At 46.7% G+C, this 12,998-nt stretch overlaps 2 protein-coding genes across 3 annotated transcripts in view; both read left to right on the plus strand.

Annotated features, from left to right (window-relative positions):
* LOC8034106 (ubiquitin domain-containing protein UBFD1) overlaps positions 1–12,998 on the plus strand; it is a 49,887-nt gene that overhangs the window by 28,605 nt on the left and 8,284 nt on the right. For both annotated transcript variants that reach the window (XM_029966700.3, XM_029966701.4), the window contains exons 5-6: positions 9,453–9,599; positions 10,895–10,923. In XM_029966700.3, the coding sequence (XP_029822560.2) occupies positions 9,453–9,599; positions 10,895–10,923 (176 nt within the window). The remainder of the gene's footprint in view (positions 1–9,452; positions 9,600–10,894; positions 10,924–12,998) is intronic.
* LOC121045886 lies at positions 4,972–6,022 on the plus strand. Its single transcript, XM_040499314.1, has one exon. The coding sequence runs from the start codon at positions 5,132–5,134 to the stop codon at positions 6,020–6,022; it is 891 nt and encodes a 296-aa protein (XP_040355248.1). The 5' UTR covers positions 4,972–5,131.

Consider the following 12,998-nt stretch of genomic DNA (forward strand, 5'->3'; position numbering starts at 1 on the left):
GCCGCACAAGTTCGTCTGCTTCGGGGCGCCGCCGCCGTCGTCTGACCGGCGCACAGGTCTATCACGTCTGCTTGCGCTTTTTCAGGAGTTTCCTTTGGGCTCTAAAAGTTACTTATTCGTCTTGGTTTTTTGTTATACTTCAAACAAAGATGAATAAGTTACTTTTAGAGGCCATAGGAAGCTTCCGAAAGAGCGCAAGCACCACGTGATAAATAAAGGCCAGTCACGTGATAAATACAGACCACTTTTCCGCGGTGCCCGCGGGCGCCAACTACACATTCGTTTTGCGCCGTAAATATAGCTCTAAAAATTTTTTTTCTTCGTTGTAAAATTGTTTTATGGCGTCCTTTTTTCATCTAAGCCGTTTAAAAAAAATGTCTTTTTCCTTTGCATGTGTCCTTTAAGGGCCTTGTGGTGTATCATCAGGGTTTGCAGTAGGTCTGTGCAGACACTGAGGATCTCGTATGTGCACAGAATGGGGTTTGGGGTTCAATTCGGTTACGTAGAAAGCCCACGAGTGCTAGGTGTATTCTCTCAACAGACAAAATGCGGCAATCAGAACTATGAATGAATCATCTTAATGCTTGTTTGAGGTTTTGGAGCCTAATGCATTCTATCGTCATTACTTTTTGAAGTAAAATGGTTTCTGAATTATATTTAAGGCCATAGAAACGGCAACTTTATTTTGAAAGGATTTGTCACATAAAACCTTTTCCAAGTAGACATGAGGGACTCTAACGTGTTTTAAAAAGATAGATGTTTGCCTTCCTGCAATGGCCATAAACTTGTCGCAACGAAAACCTCGGACCACAAACGCATCACTGCAATAAAAGTTTTTGATGGCTACAAACTGCGATATAGCTTGACCTATTGCAGCGAGACATTGTGGAACATTTGTGGTAATGATCGGGCAGGTACAAATCATATCTCGCTGCACCACGTGTCCAGCCATGCGTCGTGTTACACGCAAGAAACGTACACACAACAGCCTTTACGTGCACACTTGTCTTTTAATGCATAATTGCATTCTAACAGAAGCTAACTTTGTGTTCATACATACTGTGCGTGGCATGTCACGGGACTTGCGGTGCGAAGTCATGATCTTGCGTGACATCACAATATCGACTGGATCTATACTGGGCGTCAACTTTTTGGTATTATGTCGTCGGTGCTAGCTTCCACAGTGCTGCAGTCCCGCACTTCTGTGAGAGCTGGTGGGTTTGTCTCGCGCAACCAGCTTTGGCAGAGTCTGAGCACTGTGGAAGCTACACTTGCCTCGACAAGGCAGCGCAAGTCAGTCGACGCCGAGTACAGTAACGTTGGGCATCAAGTCGCGAGCACGACGCACGACGTCGCATACCACGGGACACGAGGTCAGAGGATGTCACGTGGTCACCACTTTCCGTACCGTACCCATAGGCCATTGATTACTCGTGATCCATGGTTTGCACACGCTGCCGAAATTCAAATTGGGTGTGCAGTAACACATGGCGTCATCTCGTGGACATTCAAAGAACTACCGTTTCGATTTCGTTTTGCACTTTCTCCCAGGCTGGTGAGCTGTCAGAAATAAGCTCTACGCGACGGTGGTCCTTGTCAGACATGGCATCCTCCTGACATTGGGGATTGCTAGAAAGATATTCTCAATCTCACTATCTAACTGCTTTTGCCAATTGTTTTTTTGGGTGACAACAGCAGTGGGGGCTGTAGATAATATTAGATTATTTCATTTGAGCTCCTACGGGGACATTTCGTCTTTGAGGTGCAGAATATCGGTGGGTGCTCGTTGGAGAGCGTCGTTCTAGGTTGTCCTGAGCTGGAGCACATATTTCATGTGTGCTGCAAGCCACAATAACACCAGCAGAGAAGTTAGGGCAGTGCTATGACGAACCAATGTTTTGTGTCAAAAAGAGGTATTCTGGAGGACATACACGTCCAGATGCAACTGCGTCCGTGAATGGCGCGACGCCATGGAAGCACGATTGCAGATGGACTAAAAAAAGACACTATCAGCTAGAGCTCTCTAACTTACACAAGTAATAGTGCTATGTAAGTGGTACACTTTGTATATTTAGGATTCTTAAAAAAACATACCTAGTATGATTTAATATAGCTGGAAATGTTTACACTTTTTGTTCTCATTTTTGCACAAATTTCAAGTACAGCAGTTCAATTTGACAAAAAAAATTTCACACATTAGTGTATACAGTGTAGACCGCATATAACGTATGTCGCGGGAGTCGCGAAAATCCGCATTATAAGCGGTACGGCGCTATAACCAAAACATCAATTTTTCAGGCCAAAATACATGTCATGAGACAACTTACCTTTGTAAAAGAATTTATTTTATGCTAGATGAAAAATAAAGCTTACTTTGAGGAGAGTCTTTATTTCACCAGACTAGTACAGTTCTGTCTCAAGTGTGTCATACATTTTGAAAGAAATGAGCGGTTTTTGCCTGGCGCAGCCTTTTAAGGGGAGATGCGCGTCGAAAAAGCGAGTTTTTCGCGCAACTTTTTAGTTTTGAATTTTTGCCCGTAAAAATATCCTTGGACATTCAGTTACAACTTCCCAAAAGATCATGCGAAAATTCGAACGCCAAATTAGTAAAAAGTTTATTTTATTCAACTACGGTTGCTCGAGAAAGTGCTATTTTCCGCGCACATCGTCAATCTTCGAGCGTCTGCATCTCGAGAACGCGTCGCTGTCCGCCATTGCCGTTTGGTTGGGGAGGTTGAGTAAGCCTTTTTCTTACAGACAGCTCCTCCCGCAGTTTCGCATTTTGGCTGAAAATAATGAAAAAGTTGTGTTTTTTGCGCCCGTTTCGAGCGTTGCTACTGGACCTTTAAATCACGTGGTGCTCTAGCGAGGCCACCATTGGCCGAGACTGATGCGTTTCTGCGGCGAAGCCTACCTCCTGCTCTCGGATTTTACGGCATCTCAATCAACCTCTCTGGCCTTTTTGTTTTTGTTGATTGAATTCACAATCAGGGGTGGAACGGCTGCGCCATTTGCGCCATTTTGCGCCATACGCATTTGTCTGCGCCATCCTGCGCCATGTTGCGGAAATTGCGCCACAACCAATACCTGGCGCCATTATGCACCAAATCGCAAAACGTGCGCCAAAAAAAAAATTAGTATTTTGTTTTGGTTTCGGTTTCTATCGACTCGATTGGCAACAATGAGCGCGTTTAGCTGGGTCGACCTTGCAATAATTTTATCTCTTTATTCTCCCTGTGTACCCCGAATCTTGAAGCGCGCGAAAGAAATCGGAGGTCTGATTTCAAGCACTACATCACCTGCTACTACTCTTCAACCATAAGCGGCTAAGCAAGTCGGCCGAAGTGAGGTCGAGCCGTTAAGCGTCAGATTGCCTCGGGCTCTGCGGCCCGGGATCCGGACGTCAGCCAGTTAAAAACAAATGGGCAAAAGATTCCTTTTAGTACTTCATTGTTAGAAGCTGGAACCGCATTCCCGCAAGAAAAATCGTGATTTGATAACTTCTGAAACGCGGCCCAATCCGAAACTTTGCCGGCCAGCAGCTCTCACGCAAGCGGTAGATCTGCTCGGCGTACTTTAACCTTGTTCCTTATTGCTTCGAATACGATAACTCCGTTAATCGTAGTCTGCTGCTTCGATATTGAGTTGCCCAATAGGATAAACTCAAAATTTGTTTACCTGTTCCTTCGCGCACCTGCACGCCCGTTGCTTAAGCACGTCACGTGGTTCACACGTATAATTACTATGTCGAGCACGTGTGGGTTTTGCGATGAGCAATGCTGCTTTGCATTCTGAGCTGCTGAAAGCCAGTCAGAAGATATCAAGGGCGCTATCTTCAGAAACATGTGGTTATTCCCTGTTGGTTCTCATTAAGGCTCACACAGTTTCAAGTTTTCGCATCCTTCACAATGTCATCCGATCTAACGAGGTCCCTAACCGTGCACTCGTGTTCATATGTGCTGCTAAGCACAATTGAAATTGCTCCCGTGCTTGACTAAAACTCCAGCTGAAATGCAATGAAAACTAATCTGAGCTGCTCCTAACCTGCTCCGAAATGTAGTTTTAGCTGCTCCCAACCTGCTCCAAAACAGCTGTTTCAGCTGCTCCCGTGGCTGCTCCAAAGTACATTTCGTGAGTTCCACCCCTGACAATGAACGACCCGACAAAGCGTGACTTCCGAGCTCGGAAGTCTCGGACGAAAAATAAGTACCGAGGACGCCGTCGCAAACCTCAACGGAAAACGACAGCGGAAAGCACTCGCCCGACCAGCGCTGGCCCGCCGCCGCCAGCTAGGCCTAACGAGGGCGACGGCCACTCGGACGAAATCGACGCCGCGATGAACTTTGTCAGCGCTTCAGAGGTGAAGATTGGACTGTTCGAGAAAGATAGAGCAGCAAGCGGTCGGGATTCCACGAGTAGTACTGCGATATGCGACATCAGCGCGCTTACGGTGCTGGTAAGCGGGGCTGCTTGCCCAATGTGCTACACCAGTACCCTTGCGGTACGCGAAGCGACCGAAAAACGAAAGGGCCTTTCGTCTTTTCTCGAGCTGCATTGTGCGAATACCGAGTGCCCTGCATCGGTACTCTCTGCTGTGCACACCTCGAGCCGTGTTGTGCCTGGTGAACTTGCGGATGGCGCCAGCGGAAGCCAAGACTATCAGAGTGGGAGCTCCCGCGACAGCTTTGCCGTGAACATCAAGGCGGTGGTGGCAGCGCGCGCGATTGGCATCGGGCACGAACAGCTGTCGCGTTTTTGTGCCGTTCTTGGCTTGCCGGTGCCATTACATCATAAGAACTTTGCAGCGATCGGCAAAAAAGTTCATGTTGCGGCCATGAAAGCCGTGGCAGAAAACATGGAGAAAGCTAGAGTTTTCACGAAGGAGATGGTGGATGACAGCGATGTTGGCGTTATGTTCGACGGGACGTGGCAAAAGCGGGGCCACTAAAGCCATAACGGCATTGGCGCAGCTGTGTCTGTAGACACTGGCTTGTGCCTCGATTTCGAGGTACTTTCCAACTTCTGCCTTGCGTGCAGTCGGCACCAAGACCTCGGGAGTGAAGAAGAGGAAGTGTGGCAAGCGTTTCATGGCCCTGTTTGTGAGAAGAACACTGAATGCTCCTCTCACGCAATGGAAACAGAGGCAGCAGTGCGCATATGGACGCGGACCCCCTCACAGGAGACACCATTGCGCTTCACCAAGTTTCTAAGCGACGGGGACAGTAAAGCTTTTAGTGCAGTCTCCGAGGCAAAAGTGTATGGCGAAACATCTGTCACGAAGGAAGACTGCACAAACCATGTGGCCAAGCGCCTAGGAACTGCACTTCGTAAGCTCAAGACCCCTCTTCCACGTGGTGAGAAGTTGAAGGATGGGCAGATTCAAAAGTTGCAAAACTACTACCGGATAGCGATCACCAGCAACAGGGGCAACGTCAGGAAAATGTATTGTGCCATTTGGGCGTCCTACTTTCACTCGTGTTCCACAAATGCTGCCAAGAGCCACAAGTTCTGCCCCGAAGGAGTGGAATCATGGTGTAAGCACCGGCGGGCCGAAGCACTCGGAGAGCCCGCACCAGACCACACTCCGCTTCTGACAAAGGCACAGGGGCTGGCTCTGCTGCCTATATACAGGCGTCTCACAGAAGAAAAGCTGCTCACCCGCTGCTTGCAAGGGAAAACTCAAAACGCAGCGGAGTCTTTGAATAGCAAAATCTGGCTGCTATGCCCGAAGACAAAGTTTACCTCCAGGACTGTTGTGGAAACGGCAACTGCCATTGCTGTTTTGTGGTATAACAGGGGGCATGGAAGCTTTGAGCAAGTGCTTCAGGAGCTTGGCATACTGCCATCAGAAGAGCTTGTCGCCCTGGGCAGCTCCCGTGACCAGAGGAGAATAAGAAAAATGTCAGCCCGCCAAACCGCTGAAGCCCGAGCACATCGCCGTAATATGGTGAAGAGAGCACGTCTCACAGACTCCACTCTGGAAGATCTTGAGGGGCCAACGTATACGCCAGGAGAGTTCTAAGGAACTTTACTGTGTTTGGGACATATTGCTTTATTTTATCAAGTAGTTTCATGTGCTTTGGTCATGCTTTTGAGAAATGAAGATGTTTGAAACTTTCAAATGCATTTTTCTCCGTTTGTAGTTTTCAGCATTTTTTACGCATTGTGCAACAGATTTCAAATACTTACAATAGTTAGATTTGGATGAAATTTTCCACACAGCTTCTTCAGAGTGTGTAGAATGTTGATATCTATTTGAATTTTCAATATCCCTTCTATATTTTTTGCAAAAAATGTAAATGTTGACTCATAGCACCTAAGATAAACACTTTTGGTGTTCCTGATTTTTTTTACAAATATAGGATAATATAAATGAATTTCAAGTAGTTTTCAACATACTACCTTACCTAAGCAGCAACATGAGCTATTGCAGGCTGCGCTAACAATATATTTATTTATCAAAAAGTTGTGCACAAAAAGCACTATATTGTGTTTTTGTAGACACTCTTACACAAAAACCAACAAAGCTACATAAAAACTAAGAACCTATTTGGAATTGACATTAAAATCTGTATCAATGACCAAAGTTTCAAAACCTTAGGTTTAATATTAAAGAAAAAGTGTTTCCGGGGAGCATCTTCCCTTAACGGCGTCGCGGGTTGCGGACGGACGTAGCGAGCGTTCAGGATTGCTAACCCTAATCACTTTTCTCCGGAGACGAAAACGCGTGAAAATTCGCATCCTTCATACGGTACGCGCCAGTAATACCTTTAACTTGAGCACACGCATGAAATGCGCCAAATAAGAAATCCGGGCGATGTTCGAGGACACAAATGCTTAGAAATCACCACTGTAGTCGAAGTAAACAAACACGACGACACGGGCGTTTCTGCCGTCTTGAGAGCGCCGCCACGACATCGTCGCACGAGTAGGTGGATCTTCCCACGTGCTGGGTTATCATAGCGACACACAACGAAAATTCACAGTCAAGGATAGCGCTTTTACGCGATGAGATGAACGCCGTCTACATCGACGATCACAACCGATACAACCGATGTGTTCGCGGATAGAAGCAGCTGCGCGACCGGCATGCAACGCGCGCGAACACTTCTCCTCGACCAACGCAGCGGAAGGACGCACGCACGTGAACGATACGTGCGTGCGTCCCTCCGTCGCTATGGCAACTGAAGTTTCTCTCTTCGCTTCCCCCGCTTCTTCCAGCAACCTCCTTGCCCCGCGTGTGCCGCTTGCGGCCTTGCGGCTCGTCTCGCGCCGTCAGCGCCGTTATCTGGTGTCACATAGAGCACTATATAGCTCCTTCGGAGCCAGGGGGGTAAAGGTGGGTGAGGAGAAGTGGCAAATCCCGTGCGCCGACACCCGGGGTCCCGAGTGAACGATCGCAAAAGAGAGCGACAGAACACGAGAGAAAGAAAGCAACGTTGCCATGGTAAACGCGAAGAGTGAAAACTCTCAGCAATATAAACAGTGATAATTTAACGTTGTAAACTAAATTCTGAGCTATTCTAACGCTTATAAAAAGCAATAAAGTCATTACGCTGCATTAACTTCCCTTCTGTCGAAATCTCGGAAATCTGGTGGTTGCGCAGTTTCGTATTCCTCAACTGCGGCCACCCGCGCCCCACTTGCGAAGCCGGGTATATGGTTTAGTTTAGCGTTAACGCGAGGCCGTACATCTGCGCGCTATGCAAAAAGAAAGCTTCGAAAGGAACGCGAATATCTTTCCACCGGTAAGTTCGTGGATTGTTGAAGTTCACGAAACTGCTCTGATGATGTAACCGTGTTTGGGACCCCGAGGGTCTGCCTACATGATCCGCCGCTTGCGGCAGCCAGAATGTATGGGAAAATGGCGGACCTTTTCCTCTAGAGTTAGTATGTATGATCTCTATGTTCGGAGCAGAGTAGCACAATCTAGAACGCCGTCTCTCGGCGACTGGCGGCGAACGCCCGGAGGTTCCAACAGCGGTCAGAAATGCATGGAGAACGTGGGAAAATCGTTGTTTCTTCAGTTTTGTGGGGATGTGCGGAATGGAAATCATTTTTGACATAATAATGAAACATTTTAGAATAATATGCGATAAGTTTTGTGCCATACAAGGACGTAACTTTTTTTAAAAAGCATCATGCAGCAGACGACACGGCGACGTCACACCATTCACGTGACCCGCTCCGGCCAACCCGAAAAGCCCATCACCGCAGCGAGCAAAAATCGTCTGCTTCAAACGCCATTGCCTTGGAAATTGCCTTCGCAAAATTTGCACACACACCTGATATTATTAAAACTTTGATAAAATGTTTAGCGCTTTACTAACTTCACGACAGGCTAGTTTTGAAAAATGTGAACTCGCCGTTAGTTTTTTAATCAGCCGTGTTATGTCGATCTCCATGTGTTCTCCCATAGGGTGGGCCGCCTCCTGGAACCCTGAGTACCACGTGACTCGCGCCGAGCCGCTCTCACCGCTCTGTCGGCCATGTTGTCGGCAAAACACGGGATTCAAAGGATTGCGCTACTCTGCTCCATAGGAGCTATATAGTGCTCTAGTGTCACACAGGGAAGCGTGCTCGCTGCTCCGGTCGTCGGCGCGGTTGGCGGGCTGTGCCAGAAACCGCACTATAACCGGTATTTCCCATCGCGCGCCTGCATTTTAAGCGGTATGCAATTACATGGAGTTCTATGGGAGGCGAACCGGTGGTTTAAAAAAACCGCGCTATACCCGGTCCTGCACTATAAGCGGTTACGTTGTAAGTGGTCTATACTGTACGTCTTTTTCTTCTAAAGAGCAGCTTATTGGCTACATTTTGATGTATCTCAAATATCACAACTTTTCACTGTGGCTACTGTGCCAGCAGAAAACGTCGTGAAAACCCACAGATTCTCGTATATGGAAATTCTGCATATGACGAATCAAACAATTGATTGAAATACAGCTGTGAATCTTTTATTTATTTATAATGACTGTTAGTGAGAAAAGGGAACCACGTTTTTCTCACCGCATAACTAGACCATGCATCTCCGAGTGCTCAGTTTCCACCCAAATGTACTGTTAGCTGTGTGGAGCAAATGGCGTATTTTAGGAATTTGCAGTTATCTATTAATTCGTAACCTCTTCTCGATTTTCGTACGTTTCAACGAGGAAGTGGCTACCAACGGAGCGTACAAATACATGGCGAATGCTACGGGAAAGACACGCCATTTTCTAATTTTAAGTTTCCAAAAATCGCTGATTTTTAATGAAGTAACGACAGATTCGGAAACTTTGACACACTGGTACTGCATCTGGGTGGAGACCGGATGTTGGGGGATGCAGAGTTCATTTTCGCAGTGAAAAGAATGGAGTCCTCTTTCCTCCCAAATACCCAGTACGTACTGCCCTTTGGCAGGCAGGGGAGTGTGTACGTTTGACGGGCCTGCAAGCAAGCGCCATATGTGGCAGGTGCCCCCAAACTGGACGATGCCAAGACGTTGCGAGAGCTGGGCCTGTCGAGCGGCTCCAAGCTGATGCTGGTGGGCTCTACCCTCGACGACGTGCTCAACCTCGAAGTCCCGCCGCCTGAGCAACTCAAGGACGACAAACCGCAGGGTGAGGTTACGACCTCGTTACAACGCTCGCAACAGACATGCTTCCTTTCTTCGAGTCTTTTTAGCTGTGCCATTGACCCAACTGCTGTAACTACACAGTCTGTTGCAATATTCATTCGGACTGCCGTCCAAGACTCCGACAGCAAGTTGGTATTGCCATTGTACTCGGCGCCTTTTGAGCCCCATGTGACCCAAAGCACGCAGTGATGTCGCTCACCACTCGAGCTCAATAAAAGAACACTACCTTCTTTGAGAGTTTGTAAATGTCAATCTCGCTGGTTAGAACAGACTCTAGTCATAATCCACCTCAAAGTCTGTAGTGGGGGTTTCTGCCTTCTACGTACTCCTCTTACAACAGGCCAAAATCTTCATCACTATCAAGATCCGTTTTAAATAGTTTACACTGTATCGTTATCATCTTTGGACTACCACTACACTAGAATTCCTTTATAGCAAACCTCTCGGGATTGAGCAGTAGTTTGACTAGCCGGGAGCTTTACTTTACTTTTTATATGAAAATTTTACTTTGTGAAATATCTATTTATGCACTTTAAAAAAATGTTAATATTTTTATTTCTGGGTTTCCTAAAGGCTGCTTGGCCAATTCTTTTACCTACCTAAACCTTTGGTTTCCTCCAGCCCTTAAAAGGTCTTCGTAATAATTGTAATAAGCCACAAAATCCTTTTGGTTTCCTTATCTGTAAGGGCCGAGGTGCAGTACAAAGTTGTGCACAGGATGTACCTCTCTTCCGTGCTCCTTTCAGCCAATGGCATGCAGAAGAAGGCAGACGTTTTCTTATTTTTATGTTATTGTCAACACGCTCTCCTCAATACTCAAAGATTGCGTTTATCTTTTCTTTGGGGGAACAGGAGGGGAGTGCATTTTGCGTCCCACATGTCCTATCCGAGGATGCAGTGGAACTTTAATTTTCGAGATTTGGTTCACAATGTGAGTTCGTCTCATAACTGCGTGCTACCCAGTTGAGTACGTGAGAAAAAAAAGTAAGGCAATTTTTTAGTCGGTCACTCGATTTTATTTTGAATAATGCGGGAAACTCGGTGGATACTTTTTGTACAAAACTGGCTGTGTATCGGTAATTATTGACTCATCATGCGGTGTTGCAAAGCTTGACTGGTTGGGGTGTCTATTTATTTATGTTTTTTGTGTTTTTTTTTGTTCTTCCCAGTCTGGGGTGTTAGGAGCTGCTCTATGAGAGACCTTCTTCAAATCATATGTGGAAAAAGTGGCTAGCGGTGCTTGTCCTCTTATAGTTCTTTCTTTCTACTGTTTTGCAGCCACCAAGGAGCCAATATGCAAGCAAAAGGTAGTTCTCTTTCGTCTTGTGGTTCATTTGGCGCGGAAACCTGTCTTCATTGTCAACATCGGGGAGTGCTAAAAGCGAAAGCCACAAGACTCAGTTTAGTAGTTTCTGCACTTCGATTAGGGTGACCACCTTCCTGCTAGCGGAATGCGGGACACGCGAAACGGGGGGGGGGGGGGGGAGAGAGGAGAGGAAATTTATGAACACGCGCAGCACGAACCGAGGCTCTGTTAACACATTTAATATCATGTGCTGTTTATACACTTCCAAATTGTATTGCGGCAATTAAGCTCAAAGATGTTTTTAAAGGTGTCGAAATTGACAGCTTAAAAATCAACTGCACCACTACTCAAAGCACCACATGAATTAATGAAATTGGTGATGTACCAAAAATTACCACCTTTTTAATTGAGAAAGATTAAGAAACAGCAAATATTTTTCGGGTTGTTGTTTCCGGTCAACGCTTACTTCTATAAACATGGTCCTACACATATTTTTAACATTATGTGCTTTTCCGAGCGTCGTGACTTCCGGTCAACGCTTACTTTTATCAACGTGGTTCTACACACATTTTTAACATTAGGTTCTTTTTCAACCGCTGTGAGTTGCAGGCTTTTTGCCTTGCGTGGCTGTCTTTACTAAAAAGAACTTTCACACAACCGTTTCGCATTGACAGAACGGTATGAAGATAATTACAATAATTTAAATTTAAACTTTTGCGGGGCAATTTTCTTCAGACGTAGGAACCTTACAATATTTTGCCACCAAGGAGAAAGGTGCAACGGTGCTTGTGCTTCAAATCTCCTGCAAGAACAACAGTCGCTTCCCGCAATGCCTGAATAGAAAATCGAGTACCCTTGCGATTCACGCGATTACCAGCAACCTGCGCGCTTCCCCGTGCCCCGTTGTTCGGCAGCACCATGAGTTGCGGAGTGAATTTTACGACATTGTCAAATGCGGGACATTTTGAAGATTTGGCAATTTGTCGCGGGACGCGGGACATGAGCCCTCAATGCGGGACAGTCCCGCGAGTTGCGGGACGGGTGGTCACCCTAACTTCGATGCATTGAGATTGAAGTGACAAATTGATGGCTAGATGAGTCATTAGAATGCAAAGCTGGGATCGAAGACAAATTTCTTATTTTCAGTCTAGTCTTTCGGACAATCATCTTCAGCAGTTTTCCGACTCAAAACAGTCCTTCTCGCTAGACTAACCAAATGGCGGAGCGAGAGTACTGCCTTCTCTTTTGCCTTTGCTGGCAACTCCTCATTGGCAGAGAAGGGGTCACGTGCGCCAAATGTGCCCAAAGTGCATGTGGGGAAGTGGCCTGCCAAGCACCACATTTGGGGCGGGGCATTTCTTTCGCTCTGCATTTGCGAAACCTACTAGATCTTGCATTGCAGAGTGACGAGCAGGAAGCTCCTTGAACTTTTGGACATTGTGGGGGCCACTTAAACAAGTGTAATTGCATTATTTCTATAAGGGAAGCGCAGTGTAGCCCCTTAACCATTTTGGTCAAGCCTAGCTCTTCCACCTAGAGCTGCCTCCCAACCATTTAGGACGAGTGTAGCTCGTGTGCACACCTTACCTCTCGCCTTGATTGTTTTAGACGACCCAGGCTTAGTTAGCTTAGTCGGAGCTTAGTCAGAGCTTAGTTTGCAGCGCTGCTCAGAGATGACAGCATGGTTATAAAGCGGCCATGAGCAGGCGGGCAACACAGCATGGACACATCGCACGCATGTGCTTCTGGGGGTTTTGGGAGATAGACGACAGCGCTGCTGGTACATGCGTGGTGAATTGCCACCTTGTGTTGTGGCCTCCGTCAAGTCTCCTCCATGAGCAATGGTCGCTTCCTGCAGTACTTGGAGGCCAAGATTTGAGGCAGTTGTGATACCCTGTTCCGCAAGCGGAGCATATAGTTACTCTATTCCTCACTTAATTGGTTGCTACGAATTCACCACATTCAGCCCAGGTGTTGCACCAAGCGGTCCTTCTCTGAACGAAGAGTTTTAGAACTTTTCGCCACACAAAAGATTTTGAAGTGACTGGAAATTTCAAATCACGTTTTTAGACTGGC

Source organism: Ixodes scapularis, unplaced genomic scaffold (genome assembly GCF_016920785.2).
Source record: "Ixodes scapularis isolate PalLabHiFi unplaced genomic scaffold, ASM1692078v2 PGA_scaffold6__148_contigs__length_123643588, whole genome shotgun sequence".
NCBI classification, from domain to species: domain Eukaryota; kingdom Metazoa; phylum Arthropoda; class Arachnida; order Ixodida; family Ixodidae; genus Ixodes; species Ixodes scapularis.